Source organism: Callorhinchus milii, unplaced genomic scaffold, assembly GCF_018977255.1.
Source record: "Callorhinchus milii isolate IMCB2004 unplaced genomic scaffold, IMCB_Cmil_1.0 Scaffold11, whole genome shotgun sequence".
In the NCBI taxonomy this organism is placed as follows: domain Eukaryota; kingdom Metazoa; phylum Chordata; class Chondrichthyes; order Chimaeriformes; family Callorhinchidae; genus Callorhinchus; species Callorhinchus milii.
Window position 1 is genome coordinate 7788959 of NW_024704752.1, and position 27574 is coordinate 7816532.

Consider the following 27574-nt stretch of genomic DNA (forward strand, 5'->3'; position numbering starts at 1 on the left):
CATCAGCTTTTAAAAGAAAGGAAGGCAGTGGAAGCTGCTTTGGGATATGTCATTATTTCAATAAGGTTACAGCCTTCATTCAGAAATTGCATCATATAAGAGCAGCAACAACAACAACAACCAGGGAGAGTGGGTGGGGACTGTATGTAGGGACAGTGGAAGTGGGCAGTTTTTAGGCTTCTTTTGAAGGCAAATGGGGAGGGAGTTAATAATCCTTGCATTCAATATAGTGCCTTATCACGTGGTTGAGACATCTGAAGCGCTTCACAGGATACACTGTACTGTGAAATGAATGGAAAAGAATCTGTATTTTGTGGACAAAACGCAGCAGCCAGTTGCGCACAGCACTGTCCCACAAACAACCATGGAATGAGTGATCAATTTTATTTGTGGGATTGTTGGCCAGGACACAGGGACACCAGAACACCATTCTCTTTGCGAATAGTGCCTTGGGATTTTTAACATCCGCTTGAACAGGCAAAGGGACCTTGGTTTAACATTTCAACCAAAGGTCAGCACCTGTGACAATGAGTGACCCCCCAGTACTATATTGAACTGTCAGACTACGTGATTCCAAGTCCTGATGTGGGGCTTGAACCCATAGCCTCCTGACTCAGAGACAATAATAATAATAATAACAAAACAATAACGTACCACTGTGCCAGGAGGAGAAACCATTATAGCTTTGGTCGTCAACTTATTTCAATGTTTTGGGATGTGTTTCTTTTTGAAAGTGGATTGGATAAAATGGTAGCAAATGATACATTTTATAAAGTACTAAATATATAATGTTCCTTGTGATCCAGCAATCAGTATTGTTTGACATGGTAATTCACAGTACTGTTTTCCTACTAAGAATAAGTCTCTTCTAGATGCAGCCAAGCTAACATCTACAACAGCCAAGTCACTTCAATCTTCCTAAATGACTAACATTACCTGTCCCCCCAAGTAGTTTATATCACGGAGGATTTCATTTTACATCTGTCTTTTTCAAAATGCAGCCTATGCAAATGCACTTCATGTCCTTCCGATTCTCAAAGTTGCCTCCAAAAATGTTAAGACCACTTCTCCCATTCTTAGAGCATCAACCTGTTGTTTTCGTCAAAGAAAAGAGGATAAACTACTCCTTACCATATTACAAATATTTTGCTAAAATCCTCTGATATACACATCACTATAATATTCTGATACATTCCAAACCTAGCACCGTGGTTCCACATACCACCATAATACCGTAGTTTTTGATACAAAAGGCAATTTGGAAAATGTAGGGTTTAAAAAAAATTCATTTTGATGGGTTGTTTGAGAAGGCGAATGTTGACCCTAGAAAAACACCAACAAAAAACAGTTACTCCATTTTACAGTATATCCTGTGAAGCACTTTGAGATGGCCTCCAACTTGAAAGATGCTAAACCTCATGTAAGGATTATTAAGGAAGAGGGACAACGCCCGGAGAAATTGAATACATTCTCCACATACCTCACTAAAATGGTTGCTGATATACCTAATTTATCCATTGTAACACTCTAGATTTTACTTAATCCTTGCATTTTGCATTTTTAATCCTTTGTTTAGTCATTAAATTAAATACCTTGGTTCTGAATTATCCTTTTACGAAGGTGCATAAAATTATGAATGCTGTCCATGGACTAGAGAGCTTACACCTTGAAACATTCAATGACAAAGAGAAATCAGAAAAGAATATCTTCTCCAAAAGAAACTTATCGGACATGGATATGTTCTCTGGAAAAAACAGTTCGGACAACAATACCATCCCTGGAAAGAACAAATTGGGTAGGGATGCCTTCCCTTGAAAAAACATTTCAGAAATGGATACCTTCCCTGAAAAAGACAGTTCGGACAAGGATATATTTGCAGGAAAGGTCAGATCAGGCAAAGATACCATCCGTGAAGAGGAAAGATCAGAAATGGACTCCTTCCCTGGAAAAGATGGATCATGCGGGTTCACAAGCCCTGGAAGAGTCAGCGCAGACATGGACACCTTCCCAGAAAAAGACAGATTGGATACAAGCCCCAACTCTGGAAGCGACAGATTGCCTAGAGCTACCTTGCCTGGAAACGGTGAATCAAATACAGATACCGCTTCTGATAAAGGAAAATTGGGCAGTGATATCAGATCTGGAAAAAAANCATCACAAACAGTTACTTTCGCGAGAAAAGACAGTTCAAACAGGTTTTCCTCCCCTGACAAAACACAATCGAACAAAGGAGCCAACACTGAAAGAAATAGTTCAGACGAGGATGCCTGCCCTGAAAGTGAATTGGACAGGAATACCATCTCAGGAAAAGACCAATCTCAGAGGATCACAGTCTTCAGAAAAAACAAGGATACTACCTCTGAAAACAAAAGGTTGGACAGCAATTTCATCCCTGGAAAATCCAGATCTCACAGGGTTACGTTTCTTGAAAAAGACAGTTCAGGCGGGTATACCATCCTGGCAAAAGACAGATTGGACAAAGATACCCTCACTGAGAAAGATGGTTTGGAAAGGAATCCCACCCCTGAAAAAGACAGATTAAACACAGATATTTTCTGCAAAGAGAAATCCTTTCCAGGAAAGGAGATTTCAGACATTGATTGCTTGCTTAATAAGGAGAATTCAGAGATGGATATCCTCCCTGAAAAGGAGAGCTCAGAGATAAATACCCTCGAGCAAGAGGGTTCAGACATGGACACCCTCTCTGAAAAGGAAAGTTCAGAGATGGAAACTCTCCCTCAAAAAGACTATTCAGACATGGATACATGCTCTGAAAATGAGAGTTTAGAACTAGTTACCTTTCTTCAGAAGGATAGTTCAGATATGGATACAGACCCTGAAAAAGACATTTTCAATATTGAAATTGTCCCTGGAAAATCTGATAAACATGGATGTGCTTCCTGAAAAAGAGAGTTTGAAAATGGATAGTTCCCCTTGAAAAGATAAGTCAGGCATAGATACCATCTTTACCACACAAATCTGGAGCTCTGTTTTTCAATATTTTAGCATGGGCTCAACAGCAAAGTGACTTTTATTCAATTAAAATAGCATGACTGTTCTTCACTAACATTTCCCACTGTGTTTTCACTAATTGATTGGTATAGAACAGGTAATTTACTGTCTGAAATCGGGGAGCATGCCTAATTCACCAGTGTACTTGGGAAGAGAGGGTGGTGAGCAAAGACTGAGACAACTCAGTATCTGGCATAAAAAGATCTATCACAGTTGTAGCATTTAGTTTTTATTACAACCATTCGATTAATACAGTATTGGGAAGTATAACATTAGCATATAGGGTTAGATATTCCACCAGAGCTTAAATTTACTCTATTTATCTAGCATTTTAGAGTTTCCAGAATTTGGGAAATTGTTTAGTCTTAACTTTGAAGCTGGTTTTCTTTCTATCTTAATAGAATTTACAGAAAACTAGCATTAAAAATGTATCTTGTGAGTTACTAGAGCCAATTCAATCTAGCAAGGATGGAAGCAATTGGTGTATGAAGCTTTGTGCAGGAGAGAAACCTGGCTGCAGAGTCTGGATCAATTGCAACTTCTGGAGGGCAAAGTTATGAAGTTGGCAAGGAACTTTGAGAAAACTCAATCCTTGAGGTGACAAAAGCATGCACAAGGGTTTCGGCAGCAGCAGAGGGGGTGAGATAAAGTTGTAAACAAGCAGTTGAAAAGAGATTGTTTTAGCGATAGCCTGAAAATGTGGTTTGAAACTCACCTCAGGGTCAACATTAATTATAAAGATATATCACATTCTCCTGATACCTCAATGGGTAAATCCATCTACTATTGCGGATCTACACAAACCTGGGAGAATGACGGTTGTATGTTTTCTTCCTTGTTTGCAACCCACCCCATACATGCAAAACAACGACAACAACAAGTTGCATTTATACAGTGCCTTTCACGTCGGGAGGGGCTAGACAATGAGGGATTTGACACAAGCTGCAGGTTAGGATCGGGGGGTGGTGGGATGGAGGCGATGGGGGGAGGGGTGTGGAGGAGAGATTACCAAAGGCATCTGTTTTCTGCCACGTGGTTCAGTTGTAAACAAATTAAACTATTTCACACAGAGTACTGAGCAACCCTTAGAGTTGCAAAGTAAAGACATTCAACCCAATGGCTTGAGGCTGCTCCCAGTTACTGTTCACTAATAATGAATCATCAGTGCCACTGTCTGAGGCAGAAGATGTGTTTTGTCCTCAGGGCTAATGATCCATATCAATGTGGTTTGGATGTGTATAAATCAACCTGCATCAGAGAAGCGAAACATAGATATAAGGCGATGGTGAATGAGACTTTGTGATAACTTTCAATGTGGCAAAAAAAACAAGGGATTCATCAGGAGTGAACTTTAACGGATATTCTAATTTTAGGAGCATGTTTACTATTTATATGGTGTCTAGTTCTTAGACCATTGTAAATATGAAATCTAGAGAATCTATTATTAATGATTAATAATCAGTAATACTGTACTACTTTTTTTGGCCAGCCTGGTGTCTGACACATGCAGAAAACCATTACTATGCTTAAGAGTTGCAGACTGAGAGTTTCACCTATATTTACCACCTACGGGTTGGAGATTTCCCTGTGTCTGGAATGGAATGCACATTCTCTCCGTAGAGGCATACACCCTGCGTACCTAATTGTGGAGAGTATTAGGAGCAGGTTGGTGAGAGCCAAAGCTTAGGGACCCCAGAAAATTCATTTGAATACGTCTGGACTTTAATGCGTCTAACTTGCCAAGGCTTTGACTTGCAAGGTTAATAGGAGCTGAGTGAGAAGAATCCCTGCTCCCAGAGAATGGTCTTCCCCTCCAAGTCGTGATAAGTCGTGTTAGCTGGTCTGCTATCAGCAGTGCCTTTGAGTACTGCAGATCCATCTGTCTTAGCAACCGACCTACCGAAACCGCCACAGAGACTTGAGGGTTGACTCTGTTCTGACATTCTGTTGCCAAACACGATACCTTGAAGCCACCTCGGTGTCTAGAAGGCTACCCTTTCCCTCCACCCTCGCCAGAGGATTGTCACAGGATACACATTGTTATTATTATATTATTGTTAATTTACCCACAACACAAACTAAAGAATAGTTTCTCAAAATTACCACAGGGAGTCAGCCTCAATAAGTCTATCTACAAAATACACAGTCTTTGGACTTACAGCATATAGTGTGAAGCACTTTGAGATGTCCACCAGATCTGAATGATGTGCTTCTCAGCCAAATGCAAGGATTATTATTAGTCATGTTCAATCCTTCAGCAGAGGATAGGAATAAGAACACAATGGTATATGAGGGATTGGGAGTGGACCAACATTTTAAAGGGACAAAGAATAATTATAAAATATGAAAAGATTGTTCTTAAAAAGATCTAGATCACTATGTAACCTCTGTTTTTGTATAGCATTTCCAGTATTCTCTGTCTCCACTTCAGATTTACAGTATTCTGCTATTTGATTCCACATTTCGAGGGTTTAAATTGTGAGGAAACAACAAGAAAGTTGAACTTATCGTCTTTGAAAAAGAGAACACTTTGTGATAGTCTAATTGAAGGTGTTAGCTTATGGAAATTATGATCACTGCAAATTATTCATTGGAGCATGGAGTCAGGCACAGTTGGAAGTACTCTTGTCGCTGAATCAATAGGTTGTGGATTCAAGCTCCACATCGGAACTTTGGAACTCAAAGTCTGGGTGCTATCCTTCAGATACGGTCCCATCTGAGTTCTGCTTCGTGAAAGGCATCATATCAAAGGAAAGGATTATTTATTATTTTTTAGTGAAGGGTTCAAAGCAGAAGGAAGAGAAGTGTAAAAATAAGGAGGTAACAAGAAATGTCTGTCAGATGACAAAGAATGATTCTCTTGTGGAATAAGGAATAAGTTATTAGGGAAGGCTATCGAAATGAACAGCATAATATGTAACCAACAGGCTGTGTTTCTGAAAAAAAAAGGTTTAAGGGATATAGTTAGAAGGTGGCTGGGAAAGTGGGATCAAACTGAGACTTTCCAATATTTGTGCTTCAGTCAATTCATTTTACAATATGCGAGTGGTTAGAGCACTCGCTTTGCAAGCGAGAGACCTGAGTTCAATTCCAGGCAGAGGGCGAAACCTTGGGCAAGTTTCCTTACTCCACACAGAGCCTAATAATAATCCCTCCAAAACCAAAAACAATAATAAATTGGTCATTCTCAATCTACGACTGTTTGTGGGACATTGCTGTGCGCAATTGGCTGCCGCGTTCGCCCATAAATACACAGTCAATTCACTTTACAGTGTGTTCTGTAAAGCGCTTTGGGACGTCCTCCCGACGTGAAAAGCGCTATATCAAATGCAAAAATTATTATTATTATTTATTCTGTGAAGCGTTTTGAGACGTCTCAATGACATGATAAGGTACTATATCAAATGCAAGGATTAGTATTATTATATTCAGTTACTCAATGAATAAACTCCTGATGTAAATGGCGGTCTGTAAATGTAAATTTGTTTGTATTGTAAACTTGATTCATTTATCTTACAACAGGATGTCAGTAAACTCAGCAGACACAGTAACACGGTCGCATGAATGCAGGCACACAAATTCACTATACTTTGATACAAAGAGATTTGAGGTGTTCTGACAACATAATAAGATGCTACATTAGATACAAGAATGATTATTATTATTACAGGGATGGGTTCCGAATCATATATTTAGACCCAAACAAAGGTTTTGTATGCTACTTTGAGGTCCGCAAAGCAGAAATCTTTGACCTAAACCTTTTGCACAAAGAACCTGGAATCAACCACCAACAGCTATTACCAAGTGCAAATCAATCTGAACCGGATGCATTCAGATAGATCAGTATCGATGAGAATTGTCCTAGATTGAGAGGATGAATCAGAATTTTCTAAACCCCATCAGTGTTCAGTCAGACCAGGCATTCCTCTTCAGTCTCAGCTTTCATCCCAGATTCTTTTTAATTAAAATTCTCAGCCATAATTAGTGCTAGACGCATGAGTCTTCGAGTGCACTCAGCAGTAAGCAGCTCCTGCATGCTAATAAACAGAGACTTACAGATCTCAGAATGTAGTTAGCAAATAGGAGCTGTTTCATGTGTTACTATTGCTAAAATAAACAACATAACTTCTTTAGCAGATGCAGTTTGATGCTTCCAGCAATGTTTGATGGATTTTTTTTCTCTTAAGTAACACCGACAACACCGATTAATTACATTTCCCTGGTTACATGTTTCTCAAGTTTGTATCTAGGGAGCAAGCTTTATTTACCTTGCTCCAGCTTTCAGAGGAAAGTATGGAGCTGGGATTCTTTCTGATTTTTGGGAGCAGATGTTGCCATTTGAAAGGAGTGGCATTATACAGAAATATTTCATTTGATCCATTTGATGTTTTGCGTGCAGCCTGAGCTTTCTGTTATGCATTCAGGTGCTATGTGTTGTATTTATATTTCTTCATTTGACTTTGTGTGTGTGTGGGAGTGGGTGGGGGGGCAGGGGGGAGGGGAGCAGAATATCGAAATGAAATGAAAAAATGTGAAACCTGTTTACTGGTTAAGGTATGCTTATTTCCTATTTTGTGTCAAGGAACCGAATGGAAATATATCCAATAGGTCATAAGTCAGGTTTGGATGAGAGTCTTTTTGGCTTTTTTCACCTCAGCCTTCCAGAATGCCAGCCATACCACCTTCCCCATACAGCATCAAGTTTCCTTTTGTTCTGACTTCAGCCATCATTTCTAACAACCTGTTAGTAATACCAATCGTAACACTAGGACTGGAGTCCTGTAGCGTATTGATTAGAGCAAACGAGAGGACCTGGGTTTGATTCCCAGGCACGGCAAAACCTTAGGCAAATTTTCTTACTCCACACGCCTCTGCTTACCTAGCAGTAAGTAGGAACCTGGTTGTTAGACGAATGGCTGATCACTTTTCCGGGGGTAATAATCCCTTAAAAAATAATAATAATAATTTGGTCACTTAACTCACGACCGTTTGTGGGACACTCCTGTGTGCAATTGGCTGCTGTGTTTTGCCCACAAAATGTACAGTTAATTAATTTTACAGTATATTCTCTGAAGTGCTTTGAGACGTCTTGAAGAAGTGATAAGGTGCTATATCAAATGGAAGGATTATTACTATTATTATAATAATAATTCTTGCATTTGATACATCACGTCGTCGAGCCATCTCAAAGAGCTTCACAGGATTCACTGTAAAATGTAGTGAGTATTTATTCTCTGTAAAAATAAATACTTCCTAAATGTGTTTTTTTCATTGTTGAAACATGAAAACTGTTTTACGGCTACGGAAAATCAATGTGTGAAAGCAACATCAGGAATATAGCCTGCCTTGTCTCTATCTTCAAATCAAATATTAATACTAATAAAGAAATTAAATAGCTCCTTGCACCTTACTGCTAGATTAATACGTGATAGACTCGTATCCCAAACCTTCTGGGAATACTTTGCATTTCAAATTAGGTTAACAGCCCTAATCAAACAGAAACTATATGTTGCTAGTATTTCAGTGGAACAGTCAGCTGTGAAACAAGCTCTGTTGATAATTTTCAATATTTTATGTGTCCTACTCTGTTTTGATTTATTTCACCTTTGATTTTAGACTTCCTCCCTCAATGGAGGCATATGATGCGTAGCATACAGAGATCTATATAGATCAGTGACCTTCTCTCACACCTTTGCTGCTCTTCGGGTATTCACAAAGCATTTTTGTGAAGAAAAGGAACAAATGACATGAGTCTATTGATTTTTTACCCCCACCCTTCCTGCTTCATACCAATGGAGAAGAGCCTCTTCAGCCAAAGCCTTCTCTGTTCTCTGACATTCCGTGTTTGTCCCAGAAAATGTTGTACCATTTGGATTTCTACATACACGTTTTTCTACAATACCAGATACACTAAGGTTTAAAAGGGTAGGAGGTGGTAATGCAGGGGATATTATGGTATTCATATTTCACGATAAATTGATAAAAATACTTATTAGTATTTTCTAGTCATCTGGTCATCTTGTGGATGTCTACTATTGCAGGAAGTGACTGAAAGAGATTTGCATCATTTTATATGATCCATAAATGTTGCAAAGAACTCTTAATGAAAGGTGAAGGCTTTTGATGTCAAATGGATAATAAGTTGGGGTTTTCTTGCAGACAAAAGGTGCTCAGTAACCACTATACATGATAGACTGTCGGAACAAGGGTTATTCCCTGCAGGTCTAACTCCAACCAAAACCATGTACATAATAACAGAATACAGTGTCATTTTAAAATGAACAGGTAACAAGTTCATGTGCAGAACTAACCAATAAAATGAAAACAGTACTTCTTTGTTAAATCTACTGCAACTATGGCCATATTACTTCTATATTACTTGGTTTGTCAGAAGTGCCTTCGTTCCCATAAGACATTAAATTGAGGTCTCCTCTGCCTGCTTCCTAACCCACTACCACCCTGTTCGCTCCCTCCGCTCAGCGGGCTCCGGCCTGGTTCACGTCACCCGCCTTGCTCGCCCCACTATTGGCGGGCGGGCCTTCCACCACTCTGCACCCACCCTCTGGAACTCCATCCCACAGTCCCTCCATCTTGCCCCCTCCCTCGCCACCTTCAAGACCCACCTCAAGACTCTCCTCTTTGACCGTGCTCTCGATCTCCCTGCTATCCCCTGCCCTCCACCCTCCCAAACCTCAGCTTGGGTCCATAACTCTGTCTGTCCAGCGCCTTGGGACGTCCGCTTGTCATGAAAGGTGCTATATAAATGTAATTTTGTTGTTGTTGTTCTTTAGGTGGATGTTAGTGTCTAAAGGACCATTTGAAAATAGAAGGGAAATGTTTCAGTGCCAACATTCCTCCAAATTAATTGGTCATTCCCTTCATGTCTATTAGTGGGACTGTGCTGAACCCTAAATGGTTTGCCTACAAACAGTCACTGCATACTAGCTGTAGTTAATGTGAGGAACTTAGAGACTTTCTGACAATAGTGATGCTATAAAAATTGAATTTCTTTTCTACCAAAACTTCAATCAAATGTATCAATGCAACATTATCACACCAGGAATTACGTTTTTGCACAGCTTTGTTGATGGGCCAATGACTTTCCAAGTTAAGAAGAGAGACAAATGTTTTAAATCATAATATTTGCATTTGATATAATGCCTTATCTAGTGGTTGAGACATCTCAAAGTGCTCATAGTGTAAAGTGTAGTGACTTTGTATTTGTAGACTTTTTTTGGGGTATAATATACTCCCCATTTAACAGATTAGTGTACCTCATCTCTGTTCCTTAATTTCTTCCAGCATGTCCTAATTTCTTCAGTTGCATCCCACTGTAAATATCCTTTAGTAACCAAACTGTAATACTTTCATTCACTCTTCTTTCTCCTTTCCTTTCCTGGATAGACAAATGCCTTTTCCCTACCCATCTATCTAAACTGAGAGCAAGTTCCCCTTCCAAATTCCAGTAACATTCATGTGTTCATTTGAGCCATAATGTTACCCCTAAACAAACATATCCCCGAGGGTTCTCAGGATACTAATGGGATTCATTTCTTCTTATTTACCCAAATGATTGGTATTATGAATTTGTATTATGGGTATTTAATTTTTAATATTAAAAAGGTGTAGGTTCAGTATTACCAAAAGAGTTTTACCAAGGGATTTCTACATTGTTTTCCTGGCTGTTTTTCTAGGTATCAAATGCAGGCAAAAATGCCTTTGTCATTCCTTAAATCTGAGTCAGCAAGACAAAATTGCAGAACATCCTCAGAAGAAACTAACCTAGACAGACCATCAGAGATACCGTCGAAGAAAGGTCAATTACTAACATTGAATACTGAGCCAAAAAGTGCTGACCTTAATCACTGGCTCTGCACACTTTTAAAATGCTGCAACTCAGCATAACATTATTGAATTTACCGTTCAAATCTGGGGCGCCTTTAATCTGACAAACACAACCCTTCCTGCAAGTCAATGACTTTAACGCCTAGTTAATTATGCAAACTTTGATCACAGAATCAAAGCATGACCTCCTGATTCTGAAACGCTGTCTGACAACTCTCTCCCTTCTTTATTTAATAATCATTTAAAAAATCATCTTGACAATGAGAGACCAGAGTTGTGACGCATAAAGGAACAAGAATACATTTTGCTCTTATCTATGCTATTCACTATGAGTATTTTAACCCTTAGATTGAGAGCACATCCAGAAAAAATCCCATCTCCCTGGCAGACTGGTTTTGCTCACACATTTAATCCGAAATCATATTTGTAGTAATGAAGTTACTTGAATATTAAGAGGAGAGTTATTTGTGTAATATGAATGCTAGAGTACTAAATTGAGCACCTCTTATACAATTGTAATTAAAATAAAATATGTTAGATACTTCCGTTCAATTGCTCTGTTGTCCCCTATCTAATACAATACGTTTACATGGTGCCTTCTACACCAAGAGTGCTTTACATTCTTTCACTTTCACCCACAAAATACATGGAGTCAATTCACTTTTCAGTAAATTTGAGACGTCTCGAAGATGTGATAAGGTACTACATCAAATGCAAAGATTATTGTTATAGGATTATTACTTTTGAACCAATTTCCACTTGTTAACTTTAGCTGCCTATCTAAATCTATACCATCTTATCTGTACAGTTCTTGAGAATAGAATTACAAGCATAACATTTTAGAGGAGTATTAACAGGTTTAATTGTTTTTGAATTCTATTAGAGTGAAATACTTCATTGACATCAGTGGTAAAACAGATCTTCTCATTTGTGATGAAATATATAGTGTTGTGGTCATTTGACTGATCTGTATATGAAATCACTACCTCAGAATCAAAAGAGATTTGAACTGTTGAGTCTGTGAAGTACGGTAAATGAGACCAGCATGTTACTACAGTATTCTGTGTGTTTCTATTGCAGTGGTTCAAAAGGTCATCCCAATCTCCCCTGGGTTAACTAGATTTGTTCCAGATGATGCCTCTGCTATGTCTCCTGCAATTTTTGGTTGTTTTTGAAGTTTAAACGTGTCAATTTACACGCAGAAAATTGAGACATCCTGCAGCCTGTACACCTGAATCAGATGATATAAAGGCAAATGATTCAGCTAGGTTTATGCAGAGAACTTCCTATGCAAGGAAGTGGCAAAGCAAAATCTCACCCGTGGGCAGAAGAATTTTTTGCCCCTTTGAAGATATCCATTAGGTTGAGCCAAAACTAGCTGTAAGAATTGGGAGACACATTTGTTGCATCAAATGTTGGAGTTGTTTTTCCGCTGGTAGACAAAGTATACGTGCACAGTTGGTGAGCATTATTTTCCAAATTGTTGGAGTCTGAAAGCCTATTGGGGGGAAAAAAATCAATGAAATGTGATTGACTTTTGTCGACAAGACCTTTCCAGAAACTGCAGAACAATAACTCCAAAGCTATATGGAGTTTGGATGCAGAAAACTAGATATACAGTAATTAGCCAAATCTCTCTTTTTTTGGTCAGCCGGGTGCAGAATGCAGAAACCCATCACCATGGTTAAGAATACCCAAACCAAACTGAGAATTCCATGCATCCCACCTAGACATGGAAATTCCAGAGATAGATTGTTGGAATGGACTGTGGTCTCTCTCCTTGGAGGGATGCATCCTGCTTACCCAATTCTGGAAAGTATTAGATGCAGAATGGCAAGAGCCAAGGCTTGGAAGTATGTGTTGAGGTACCTATGGAGTGTAACCAGCTAAAACTGCATAGCTTGCCAGTGATATTACTGTCAGGCAAGCTTTCCTGATGCTTGTCCAGCTAGAACCACCCTACCTGTAAGGGCCATGGCTTGCAGGGTTAATATGAGCTGAGTGGGAGCATTCCCTGCCCACAGTGACTGGTCTGCCCATTATAGTGACCCTGTCTTAGAGAAGTTTAAAGACAGCCAGTTGGCATGGAAGCTGGAGACATAGCTTTGGGTCCCATAGCAAGAAATTATAGGTTTCCAAACCAAGAATAAATTGTGACATTTTCTTTTCTAGAGATATGTGTCAGATTTTCCAGTAATTTTAATAAGAAAATGAATAAGGCTATTTCATAATCAGGGGAAACTGGAAATGTATATTGCTTTCTTTTCCCCAAGTGAATTTTGAGGTTTGGCAAGGTACTGTATGACCAGTGTGAGATTAGTTGAGTCTAATCAGTCTGTACTGCAAATCTCATGGTACAGTCTATGTTTAAGGTTTGTTTGTGGGGAAGCTAAGTACCTTTTTTGCAGTTGCTACTGGTTTGGATTGAAAACCAAACTCAGGAGAAAAGTGTTTTTGTGTGTAAGCTAAAGGAAGACTTATCGTACAACATGTGCCTGAACTATTTGGCTTGTTAAAGAATGATAAATACAAGGTATTGCATGTAGAAAGTAAGAATAGGAGGTGCATGTACTCCATGAATGGGATAGAACTTGCCAAGGGGGAATCTACCTGGATTATTGCGTACATAGAACCATAAAAATAAGATAGATTTAAATTTAAGTTTAAACAGGGAGCCTCATCATCAGGATCCCTTCTAAATTAACATAATTCTTTAAAGTCCTCAGGGTTTTAAAGGTTGAAAGTCTTGAGACATCTCAACGGCGTGATAAGGCGCAATATCAAATGCAAGGATGATGATTATTATAAGGTGGCAATCCCTCTTTAAGGTAAGATATTCCAGACTGCTCATGTAACACCATTTTGTTACCATGACTTTAAGACTCAGAATTTTGTCCCCTTCTCAAGCCAGAGCATTGAAGTTAGTAAACAGCCAGAAGGGGAACTTTCCTGCTCTGCAGAGGTCAGAACATGCCCAACAGTGAATTTCTAATAATTCTTGCATTTGATATGGTGCATCACATATATCACATATTTTTATATATATTGATATATATTTATATATATTTGATATCACATCGTTGAGACATCTCAAAGTGCTTCACAGGATTTACTGTAAAGTGAATTGACTGTATTTTGTGGGAGAAACTTGCCAGACAATTACGCAAAGCAGTGTCTCACAACAGTCGTGGATTGAGTGACCAAATTTTTTTTAAAGGGACTGTTATCCCTGGAAAGCGATCCACCAATCGACTAACAACCGAGTTTTACAGGCTACGGCATGAACGGAACATACTTGCCAATGATTTCTAGACACAAAGACACAATAGCATCTGCTGTTTAACTGATGCCAATTTTTTATTCAGTGCTGATAATGGAAAATCCATCTGCAAGGCCAGAAATAAAACTTAAAATTGTTTTGATTCTAATTTTTGGAGGACTCGTTTGAAGAAACACCCCCCCCCACCCCACCCCCACCCCACCACCATCTAACATTTAGAGATATTAATTGATTCATAACATTTAGTAATTTTTTTTTGCTATTTCACTTGACTGAGAAGAACGGTACGATAGTGTAAGGAAATCGACGCGGGATAGAGAACAATTGAGTTGAAATAAAAAAAACTTCTAATAATAATAATCCTTGCATTTGATATAGCGCTTTTCACGTCGGGAGGACGTCCCAAAGCGCTTCACAGAACACACTGTAAAGTGAATTGACTGTGTATTTGTGGGCGAACGCGGCAGCCAATTGCGCACAGCAATGTCCCACAAACAGTCGTAGATTGAAAATGACCGATTTATTATTGTTTTGGGGTTTTGGAGGGATTATTATTTATTATTATTATTATTATTTCTAGGAATAAACAGATTTTTTTGGGGGGGGGCAGATTAGCACTCAAAATTCCAACCTTTTGACCAAAATATAGTGCTCCACCCCCACCCCCATCACCCCCCCCCCCCATCACCCCCCCCCCCCACCAACCCCAGCACCCCCCCCCCACCCCACCCTTTGGTGCTGCCTTTGCAGGTCCGCACTAGGTGGCGCTAGAGCGATGCCAGTCTGGAGAAGGTTACACCTCGGCTGCGGCAGTGAGACCTGGCGAGACACTGCATCACTTGCACCCAGACTAACGCGAGCAGACTGTGGCTTCTATTTGGTATCAATTATTTATTTTCCTTTTGCCCTTTGATTGAATTGAGAGAGGGCAAACACATGATCTTTGATCTTTGCATTGGTGGTGGAAGGAAAAACGAGTGAAATCTATCCCAAATGTCAGCATGCAATCAGTATCTTTTTTTTATGTGTATATATATATATATTAAAAAGTTTGAAATACGAATAAAACCCTGATAAAGCTTGCTGTAAACAACCCCCCCCCCCCCCCCCCCACTGGCCAGCAAAAAAAAAGAATAATAATCCAGGGGACTGCTTTGCTTTGCTTTGCTTTTTGCTTTGCTGTTGCACCACAGATGTTGTTTACAACAGTGCACGGATCCACTACACCGCACTGCACTCACTACATGCCCCGAAGACAGAAATCGAGCAAAGAGGGAGCTGTAAAAAATATATATTTATATACGTATATACATATATACACACACACACACACGGTGCACGATCCTAACCCGAGCCCGTTTGGGGTTTGGCTCTCTTTAAATGCAGTGGCTGCAATTTTTCGGGAGTGGATCAGATTTACGGGACGATGCATATATTTATATATATGTGTGTGTGTGTGCGGTTTTGACGTCTGCAAAATGGAAAGAAAATTGTGATGACACCTGGAATACGTGCGATGCAGAGGAAGGAATACGGAGACTGCGATTGGGAACCTGAATCTGCAGCGCCAGTGTGCGACAGACACATCGTTTCTTCCAGACGTCTGGACAGACGTTCACAGTAAAATCAATAAGAAGGGATGAAACTGCATTCTTTCCCGATGATACTTCCTGTGATTTAAATTCTTACCTCCCCCCCCCCCCCCCCCCCCCCCATCACACACCGCACCCCCCCACCACCCCCAAACCCCATCACACACCGCACCCCCCCCCCACCACCCCCAACTCTACCCCCCACCCCAAGTCTTTTCTAATCCCCTGAAAGTTATATAATTGCAGCAAATATTGCAGCACATCTTAATTCGGGACATTTCTGTTTCTAAATCCTTAAAACACACTGACAGAAAGCGCAGAGCAGACCGCAGAGAAGGAGAGAAGCGCAGGCGAGTTGCCCCTCGATGGGGGTGATTGCCCCTCGATGGGGGTGGGAGTGGGGAGGGGGGGGGGGGGGAGTGGGGAGGGAGTGGGATTTGCGAAGCTTTGCAACGTCTGGTGCACAGATCGTCAACGGAGAATTTGCGCGGAGAGTGCACAAGGAAGGAGGGGATTTAAAAATATATATATATTATTTTTAAAAATTACACCTTGGAGAGGGGGAGGGGGAGAGAGGGAGGGGGAGAGAGAGGGGGGGGGGGAGAGAGAGGGGGGGGGGAGAGAGGGGCTACAAGTGAGCAATGTGCTTTTTTTTCTCTCTTTCTCTCTCTCTCTCGTTCGGTGCCGCGTTATAAATTATTAGAGTGAATGGTGGTGGTCGTGGGGGGCTACGCCTCTCTGACCGGGGTCTGGCTGGGAGCAGGGCGGAGGGGTCTGTCTGTCTGAGCTGTGGGGGTGGGGTGGGGGGGGCGCGGAGGCAGTGATTGACAGCCCGCCCGGGCGAGCGGGTCGACACAGCGTTCGGAAATGGAACGTAAACAAAAGCGGGCGGCCAATCAGTGGGGCGGGGCGGGGCGGGGCGAGGGGGGTGGGGCCTCGTGTCGAACGTTGCCAGTTTGGGCGGTTTCACGCCCAATTGGGCGTGTGTTTTTTTTTGGAGGGGGCGGGGGGGGGTCATGGCACTGACTTGCGCGCGCGCGGGCGGGCGGGCGGGCGCCTAATTTTATAACATTTCATCGTTACATAAAAAAATACGCAAAAACGTGTGTTTTTTTTCTCTCTCTCTCTCTCTCGCTCTCACTTTCTGAAACGCCGAAGTCGAACTTAACGCAGTTCCCAAGAGAGAGAGAGAGAGAGGGAGAGAGAGAGAGAAAAAAAAGCCGCTAAAACCCGACCCCGTGTCTGGCTCCTCCGCTCCTAAAAGAAGAACGCGACGCGTGCGAGAAAGACGGGGCTACTTTTTGGTGGACTTTGGGCTACGGAGCGTACGGTGGTGCGTCTCTGGCCCCGCCCCCTCCCCTCCCTCCCTCCCTCCTCCGAGGAGGGGAGGAGAGTTAGAGCGCGTGCGCGTGCGCGGGCCACATGTCGAGAGCAGGAGCTCGAGCGGAGCCCGCGAGGAGGAGGAGGGTGGCGGTTGGTCGGGGGGAGGAGGGAGGGCGGGAGGGAGAGGGGGGGGGGGGCGGTGGTTTGGGGTTTAGTCGCCTCGCCTCGCTCGCGCCTTCAGCTTTCCAGGCGGAAAATAACCGTCGCAGGAGCTGAGTGAGAGAAACTCGCTCCTCGGGAGTGAGTGAGTGAGCCCCCCCCCCCAAGTGCGGCTTTTATTTCTTCAGCCGCCCGGTTTTTGTTCGCTCCCCTCCTCCGCCCACACCACCCCCCCCTCGCCCCCCCCCCCAAAAAAAAAAAAAACAAACAAAAATATTTTTTTTTAATTTTTATAAAAAAACACACGCGAAAGACCGTTTTAATTCATTTCTTTTTGAATCCCGGGCGGCGCGGGGCCGGTCTTGGGTCTCCCCCCCCCCCCACCCCCATCCCCCCCCCCCACCCCCATCCCCCTCTCCCTCTCCCTCCCTTCCCTTCAGTTATGGCGAGTCCGCCGCCGGAGCCCAGCGCCGAGAGCTTCTCGGACGTGAGGAAGGTGGGCTACTTGAGGAAACCCAAGAGCATGCACAAGAGGTTCTTCGTGCTGCGGGCGCCGAGCGAGCAGGGGCCGGCCCGGCTGGAGTACTACGAGAACGAGAAGAAATGGAGGCACAAGGCGAGTGCCCCGAAGCGCTCGATCCACCTGGACTGCTGCTTCAACATCAACAAGAGGGCCGACTCGAAGAACAAGCACCTGGTGGCTCTCTACACCAAGGACGAGTACTTCGCCATCGCCACCGACTGCGAGGGCGAGCAGGAAAGTTGGTACCAGGCGCTGGTCGAGCTCCACAACAAGGGCAAGGTCCCCGAGGCCGGGGTCGGGAGCGATCGGGAACGGGACGGTGGCGGGACGGCCGCCAACGTGGTCGTCGTCGGCGGCGGCGGCGGGCCTCGGCGCGGGAGAAGAAAACTACGGAGAGCTGAATCCGGGGCCGGCTTTCAAAGAAGTTTGGCAAGTGGTCCTCAAGCCCAAGGGCTTGGGACAGACCAAGAACCTGGTCGGGATTTACAGGTTGTGTTTGACCAACAAGACCATCAGTTTGGTGAAGCTCAACTCGGATGCTGCGGCCGTGGTCCTGCAGCTCATGAACATCCGCAGATGTGGACATTCAGAAAATTTCTTCTTCATTGAGGTGGGCAGATCCGCCGTGACCGGACCCGGAGAGTTTTGGATGCAGGTGGATGATTCTGTGGTGGCTCAGAACATGCACGAAACCATCCTGGAAGCCATGAAGGCCATGAGTGAGGAATTTCGACCACGGAGCAAAAGTCAGTCGTCTTCCAGTTCCAACCCGATCTCGGTGCCTCTGAGGAGACATCTGAACAACCCGCCCCCGAGCCAGGTTGGATTGAGCCGGAGGTCCAGGACCGAGAGCATCACTGCCACCTCACCTGCTGGTAAACACAACTCGTTCCGGGTACGAGCTTCCAGTGATGGCGAAGGCACCATGTCCAGACCCGCCTCTGTTGACGGCAGTCCAGTTAGCCCCAGTGCCACAAGGACACATTCTCACCGTCACCGAGGTAGTTCTAGGCTGCATCCTCCTCTCAATCACAGCAGATCTATTCCTATGCCATCCACGCGTTGTTCCCCTTCAGCCACGAGTCCAGTTAGTTTATCATCCAGCAGCACTAGTGGTCATGGATCCACTTCTGACAGCCTTTTTCCTAGGCGCTCCAGCGCATCCATCTCAGGATCTCCCAGTGATGGGGGATTTATTTCTTCAGATGAGTATGGATCCAGTCCGTGTGACTTCAGAAATTCCTTCAGAAGCGTCACTCCAGATTCCTTGGGACATACTCCCCCTGCCAAAGAGGAGCAGGACTTAAATAATTACATCTGCATGGGGAAGCATTCGAACATGGTGCCAAATGGTCACTACTACAGGGGCAGTCAAAGGTGGACTCCAACTAAAATTGAAGAGGCCGATTCAGAAAAAGGATTGAGGAAGAGGATGCATTCGGCAGGTACTTCACCCCCCACAGTGGCACACCAGAAGACCCCTTCCCAATCTTCTGCATCATTAGAAGAGTATACAGAGATGACCCCATGTTTCCCTGGCAGCCGTTTATCATCCTGCAAAAATTCTGCTTTTGTACCCACTCATTCGTACCCCGAGGAGTGTTTAGATCTTCACCTGGGAGAAGGCAATCGCTTTAGTCAAGTGGATGATGGTTACATGCCCATGTCACCTGGAGTAGCCCCTGTGCCTAATAAAAATGACTACATGCCAATGAGTCCGAAAAGTGTGTCTGCTCCACAACAGATTATTAATCCACGGCAGCACTCCCGAATAGATTCAAATGGTTACATGATGATGTCACCTAGTGGTAGTTGCTCTCCGGAAAATGTGAACTATGGAAAAATATGGACCAACGGAGGGAATTCTAAACTTTCAGTGGAGAGCAATGATGGGAAACTGTCCTGTAGCGATTACATTAACATGTCTCCTGCAAGTGGTTCGACTACAAGCACTCCACCAGACTGCTTCTTCAATCCAGTGGAAGAGCCTCCCAAACCAGTTTATTCCTACTTTTCTCTGCCTCGTTCTTTTAAGCATGTGAACAGAAAATCCGAGGAGTCACGGTTACGAATTTGTGTCAGTTCAGTTCGCCTGCTCCATGCAGAGGATTCTTCCTCTTCCACAAGTAGTGACAGTATAGGAGGGCATGATGCTGCGCATCAGGCAGCAAACTCTCTTAAAAGGGAAGCCTGCCTACAGAAGAAAGGTAAACTTGTACGGCCCACAAGACTGTCGCTTGATAACACTAAGGCGAGCACGCTCCCCAGGACACGAGAGCATCCCCTTCCACCAGAACCTAAAAGCCCAGGTGAATATGTAAATATTGAGTTTAGTGACAAAACCTATTCTTCCAGTTCATTGTCGCTCATTGAGTCCACTGCAGTCACAGGCAGCCATCCTGTTCGACAAAGGCCATACATGTCTGAGTACATGAACATGAATTTAAGAAGGGATCTGCCCAAATTTAGTTACGTAACAAAACCTTCAGTAGACATCCCAGTCTCTGGTGCCGTCTGCACCTCCAGCACCTGGAGAACAGACAGAGGACAGGCAAACTGTGATTATGTGAGCATGCAGCTTCCTGTCACCTTGGCTGACTACTCAGAGACGCCGATCATGAGCAACTATGCCGAGATGACAGTCGGTGGAGGTACAACATCTTCGAAGTCTGTACTACCTCAGCAAGAAACCAACACGCTGAACAGTGTTCCAAACGCAGCATGTGCAAGTCTGATGGACCAGATTTCAGGGAGGAGTGCCTTCACTGTACTAAATCTCAGCCCCAATCGCAACCAAGGTGCCAAAGTTATCCGTGTTGATCCTCAAGGAAGAAGACGGCACAGTTCAGAGACTTTTACTTCTACGGCCAAGGTGCCTGGTGTGACTCAGTCTTATGCAGATCATGTGAAGCGACATAGCTCTGTGTCCTTTGAGAACGTGTGGCTTAACAAACCAGGGGAGCCTCTGGCTTCTGCCAGCAAAGAACAACTAAGCACTACGGTTCAGAACAGCTCAACAGCCTTCGAAAACGGTATGAATTACATTGATTTGGACTTGGTCAAGGATTTTAACAACCCAGAGTGGACCTCCTCACAGCCTCTAACCTCTCATCAACCTCATGCAAGTACCTCTGGTGATGAAGATCTGAGTGCATACGCAAGCATCACCTTCCAGAAGCCAGATGAGTTAAGAAGCAATCCTGTAGAAAGGGAAGGTAAGAATATTTGTTAGCTCTCTGTACCATGCCTTTTTAAATGAATGCTTTTCCTTGTATGTTTTGAAGATTTAAAATGTCCAGATTTTTATCATTTATCATTTGTATGCCAGCATAGAATTTTAATTCCTGGATATTTTTAGTTGATAAAGAAGATCTATATTCTTTCTGTCAAATATTTTAGTAATTTGTACTGGATAAATCTTTCTTAAATTTATTGCCCTTTTCCAATCAGTTTTTGGAGAGTCAGGTTTGGGGAAATTTTGCCAATGTTTTTACCCAGAACCTAATTATAGGATATCCGTCAAAATACTATTCCTGCCCTACCATAAAATTTGTTTATTGGTTATTCTACTTATTAGAGTTGCCATGGTAGGCTGTACAGGATTTCATACTGTAAATTGTTCAACTGCGTCCAACACCATTTTTCAATCGTAGAATTCTCAGTAAGTGTTGAATTCCATTCAATTTTGGTCCACGAATACTAAGGCAGCCATATAAGAGTTAACTGGTCCTCAATAAGGACCTCTCAGGGTTAACAGTTCTGCAATTGTGTGTGAATCATGGCCATTTGAGTATAGGAAAAGAAACCTGAGCCTTCAGAATTATCTGGAAATGTTGCTTTGGTTGCAGAAATTGTTTTGAAATTGAGAAGAATATGTATGTGTTTTCGTTTCCCCAGTTAGGTCTGTTTATGGAATTTCTACTGCTCGGCAAGAACTGGTTTTGGATTAAACCCAACTCCATTGAGAGTTGCTATTTTTGAGCCCCTAGCCTGAAAGGGGAGCAGCATCACATGAATAGGCCAATGTGCTTGGTTTATCTGCTTAGCTGCACGATCAGCACCACAGAGTTTATGCGTGGAGCCGTGAAGGATTTTGACAATTAGAGAGTGAGAGCTGTAGCGTCCATTTGTCACTCCCTCTGTCTTGGCAGAAGGACAGTAGAGCCTTGTAGCTTTCCTTATATCACATTTTTATATGTATATATATATACAAAAATATAAACAGTCTGTAGCATTTATTAAATATTTTGCAGAAATCTGTGGAGCCACTGAGCTGCTTTTGTGGTTTGGCAGAGTGTTACTTCACCACAAGCAGACATTTTTAACTCTTTCAGGAAATAAACTAATGTTAGTGTAGCAAAATAACAAGTCTGTTCAGAGTGTGGATTAAGAATAGATCCGTAATTCTTGATTTGAATCAGACAAAAAGTAACCCTGCAAAAAAATAATTAAAAGCCTGACTCAGGTTCACAATTTAAATTTTTGTCATGTGCTTTTGTACTATGAAGAGTCCACATTTAGATTTGTGTGAAAAAGAATGCATCTGATGAGGAAAACTGCAATTTATGAAACTAGGAGAGCAGAGTGTTTTTTAAAAAGAAACTTGTTGATGAGGTGTGATTCACTGTGGGGGTGGGGGGTTTGGTGGAAGACGAAAATGGTGAAAGTTGCCATAGAAAAGGAACATTGGAGAGCGTGTCAGTTTGTGCACACTGCCAAGTGTTTGGCTGTAACAGCATTACAGAGTTCTGAGAACAGATCTATGCCCAGATAATTTAGATGACATGAGTCGAAGAGTATCTATACAGGTAATAAAAAAAGGGCCAGAAACAAACACATCTAACTTGAATTTACACTGACTAAAATCATTTAAATTAAACTGTTGTTTTCTATGGAGATGTAAAATGAGAATACCACCTTTCTGTACAATGTAAAATTGCTTATTCACTCCTGATCTGGTTATATGTCTATTTTGAAAGTGGAAATTACTCTGAGGCTTCAGGTCTTAATGTGTCAAGGACACAGACTATGGATTTTTTCTGTTCATGTTGCACACATGGATAACGCAGTCATAAACTAGACTGTCCACTAGAGGTGTCAGACTAGATATGAGTTTGCAGTTGTGTTCCATTAATTGTCACTTCTTTGTGGGAGGGATGGGCACACAGTCGGCACTGTTTGTTGACTGGTAGGAACCCAAGTTGTGTGAGACATAGTTCATCTATTCACGAGAAGGGTTACACTGGAATGTTGCCACATGGGGTGCAGAAAAATCTGAAAGATTTCTTTTGGCGGGGAGAGTAAAAGACATTCAAGTGGAAATAAGTGCTTTTCAGATGATTATTTTCTGATTGGGGAATGCAGAACCAATGCAGAACACTTGGCAGAGTCATTATGATCAAAACAAATCAGTGAGAGTGATCCATATACAGTACTAGAACCTCATGTAAATATTCTTCTTACTTGCAGGGTTTTCCTTGAAATGTGTATGCAGCCTTTTTGGTTTGTCTGAAGATTTAAGACCATGGCGATTGAGCAAATTAAGTAGTAGGTTTGGGAATCGCCTGTGACTGAATGAATAAACAACCATTCAAATGTTGTGCAAATTACATTTTTGGTCAACTGGTATTCGCCCTTTACACTGTCAGAGGAGCAATTATGCACCATTATAAAACTGGGGGCTCATTGATTGTGTATTCAAAACAACAAGCATGTGATATGAATGGAAATCATGGCTTTGCTGAAGAGATTGCAGGAAAATTGTGTGTAGTTCAACTTAATTTCACCTTAAAATTTCTTAACTTTTTACGGAATATCTGTGCTCTTCTGACACAACACTATGTGAAGGGTGCTATGTAAATCCAAGTAATTGTTGTTGCTTGTGTCCTTTAGGTATTTTATTTAAAAGAATTGGGGTTACTATGCTTTTTGCCCACAAAGTAAACAGTCAATTCACTTTAGAATATATTCTCAAAGACATGATAAGGTGGTATATCAAATCCAAGTATTTTTATTATTTTCTACCCTTCACAGACTGAGCTGACAATCCAGTGCATTGTTGAAGTACTCCATTGTTTAAGATGCGGTCCTTCAGATGAGATGTTAAAGGTCTCATGGTCCAGTCTGAATGTTCAGATGGATGCTGGGATCCCAAGCTCCCATAACACTATTCAAAACAGAAACAAATATCGTTGCATTTGATATCGTGCAACATCACAGTATAATTTGAATGTGGAGTGACTGTATATTTTGTGATTAAATGTGGCAGCCAAATTGTGCACAGCAATGTCCCACAAACATCGAAGGGAGTTTCCTCCAGTGTCCTGATAAAAATTGGTCGTTCGCTGCTTTGTTGTTTGTGGGGCTTCCTTCCGTAAGCAGTCATTACCTTTGATAGCAAGTACCCATGAAGTGCTTTGAGACTTTTTCAATATCACATATGTTTAATTCAATGCAAGGATTAATATCTTTTCTTCAGAATGGGACAGAAATCTCATCACAATGTTCCTCATGCCCTTGTCTGCTACATTGTTTTGCCTTTCAACGTTCCCTTTAACTGCGGAGGTTTGCTTGACATGGTCAAACTGAAGAGAATTTCAGTCCAGAGCAATAAACCGTATGTTCTGCCATTATCAAATTTATTTTAATATGATCCTTTTGACATTTATCTCATCAAGATGCCAATTATGTCTTATGGAATGCTCTGTTTTTTTTAAAAAATGGAACATCTTGTATACCTATAGTTCAAACAGAATCTTCTATTCATTAAGAGTTTCACAGACTTTTTTCCAGCCATTATTATTGCTCCTTGTCTGGGTACTTTATCCTAACAAACGTTATTTGCTACTAGAATCCACATTCCTAGAATGACTATCTTAATTCTTTGAGAAGGTGGTGGTTTAATTGTAGGGTGGAAAAGGGGCAGAGGACAGAAGAAATATTACAGATGGTATTTGCTTTCACTGTGATTGCACACAACTTATGTTTTCAGCCCCCCTCTATTTCTGACCATTGAGTAAAGTTTTATTTTGCAAACATGTATGGCCAATATCTTCACAGAAATATTTAACGCTAAAATCTCAGTGTAAGTACAAATCCCTAATCTTCAACTACAAGAGTCTAAGATCACTGGGATTGATACCTATGATTTAAAGACATTTGCCTCCTTCAATAGTATTTTTCTTCTGATGAGGATGATTTTCCAGCTGCTCCCCATAAGGTTCTGCGTGGTGCTGTAGTAAACAAATGTACCTACCAGAGCACTGGGCTGTAGGCCTGTTGAAACAATTATGTACAGTGTATTTGAGCTGAACGATTCAAATTGAGGCCCCAGTAGTAGTCAGGTCATCACATTTACAATATAGTCAGAGTGTGGGAAGTTGTGAAGTATAAATTAACGGAAAAGATTTTAAATAAACTCAATGCTTTTCTGGAACAATACTAGGAGGAGTTTGAAATGCAGCTGTCACAGAAAATGTAGCATATTCTGGTCTCGAACAGTGAAGCCTGTCTTCATTTGGTATTTCCTTCTGAAGGAAAGAATTCCCAGCTGTGTTACATCAGGATTTTTTTTCCCTTTTTCCTTTTCTCAATATGAGTGAATTTGTTGGGGTTAGGGTTAATTAGATGCTATTTTTTGATGTGAAATGCTTCTGCTTCTGGGTGCTGTTTTGGTTCACTAGATTCAGAAGCACTTCACTTTCCTATTTAGTTTTATTTTAGTAAAATGTGAAATTTATATTTTCTAAGAATTCAAAATCTATCATCTATTTGTGTGTGAGGGAGGAAAGTAACTAGAAGAGAATGGTGTAGACCTAAGAATGAGGGAAGAGGGTGTGGGAACAAGAAAAGCAAGTATACCCAATGAATATTCAGCGAAAGAGGAACATGATTTAAGGGGAAAAGGGAAAGGTGAAATGTTGGGTGGCATAAATGGTAGTAGAGCGGTACTATTTGGGAAGAGGGAATTGAAGGAAGACTTATGTCAGCTGTATAGCTGCAGAAAAAATGTAGAGAGGAAATGTCAGTCATTGTTTTCTTATTTGTTCCATTTATTTCATTCTATTATGGCTCAAAAATATCACTTTGCAATAGTTTGATGTTGGTAGTTCAGCGTCTATATACTTTATATGAGGAGGCATACAATTAAGGGGGTTGCACAAAGGTGGTAGGGATAATTCTCTGCAGTCTGGTTTCAAACATTTTTGTAACATCACAATCTTGACAGCAAGCATGTCTCTGCAGGAAGATCCTTTCCTTAAAGCAGGTGCATACTGTAGTTGCCTGAAATGGGGGATGTGACTTATTTTGAGTCTTTGAACTGAATATGGAATGTGTCTGGGGATAGGAGCCTGAATGATTGTTTGCTGCTACACGCCTGGGGGCCTGAAACTGGTGGGGAGGAATGTTATTGTGTCTTTTAAAGTAGGTTCTCACAGGTCTTTATGAAGCAGGGCCCCTGTGGAGTACCCTTCATTACCCAACATAACAAAACGACTGCCTGTCCATGCTGATCTGATTGGATAGTAATTGTTAACCTAGCCTAGAGGTGAGGGGCCACAGGAGGTTCCTGCATTGCATCTACTTTGGCCTACCAGTTTGAGTTCACAAGACGGGTGTGTGTGTTTGGGGGGAGGTGCACAGCTAAAGAGTGCTTTCTCAAATGTTGATAGCTTGTCCAGTAGGAATTGGGCCACACAGTGTGTCCAGGAAGCAATAAGCAGTTGTTATTGCTGGGTAGTATTAATGCTATTTCCTTTTTAACTTGTTGAACAAGGACAACAAACGTTTAATATATTCTTTTGTTTTTTTTAAAAAATCTTTTGTTAAGATGTGTAAATTTCAGATGGTCCAATTTAATAGAACATATGATAGTGGTAATCCTGGTATAATTCAAATGTCTTGAAGTGCTTCAGAGTTGTTCTGTAAAGTTTAATGACTTTGTAGATGGGCATGGCAATTAATGTCTACACAATAATGCCCACAAACAGCCCATGTTGTGAATTATTAATTTTATCTGAATGATTGTTAGCCAGTTCACCAGAGGAAACTCCTCTTTTTGAATCATATCACGGGATCTTTTAACATTCCGAAAAGGCAGATGGAACCTCAGTTTAACATCTCAAAGGAGCGCACCTCTGACACTACTGTACTGCATTACTTTTAGACCAGACTTTGAATTCAAAATCCCAACTTGGGCACAAACTCACACAGTTCAGAATTCCAACTTGGGCAAGAGTGTAATTAACTGAGCCAAATTAACACCTGTACTTACTAACTCTTCTTTCTGACTCATAAAAGCACGAGAAGGACATTTCAATACAGTACTGTGACTAAGGACATTGATATTGTGTTGAGCTTCCATCTTCGGTCCTATTTGTTTCAATAAGTATATTGTTGCTTTCTAAACATGAGTTTCTCTATGAAGATTTGGTTTAAATATTTTTTTGAATAAAATTTGGGTGGGGTGAGTGTTTCTCTTTTTGTGCCACATAATCATTTTATTCCTCAAAATTACAACAAACAACAACAAAATTACAAAAACCACCTTCTTTCCTTCTTTTGAAGACTGCAGCTCTTACTATGTACCAAAGTAGTATTCTGAGAAGAGAGGACTATTACAGTGATACATTTGTTGATATTTGATTCTGTCACAACCTGATTCTGCACCTGATTGGCTGGTTTGAGGATATGTTCTGGTTACCAAAAGAAGCATTCATAATAATAATAATCCTTCCATTTCAATACAACGCTGTCACTTTGTTGAGATGGCTCAAAAATGCTTTACAAGATTTACTGTAAAGTGTAGTGGCGGTGTCTTTGTAGGCAAACACCGCAGCC

General features: G+C 41.7%; 1 protein-coding gene across 1 annotated transcript in view; it reads left to right on the forward strand.

The window, feature by feature from the left end:
• The first annotated feature begins 17626 nt into the window (after positions 1-17626).
• The window catches only part of irs1 (insulin receptor substrate 1), a 42219-nt gene continuing 32271 nt past the window's right edge, over positions 17627-27574 (forward strand). The window contains 2 exon segments of the mRNA XM_007896405.2: positions 17627-18012; positions 18014-20949. Of these exon segments, the coding sequence (XP_007894596.2) occupies positions 17654-18012; positions 18014-20949 (3295 nt within the window). The 5' untranslated portion in view covers positions 17627-17653.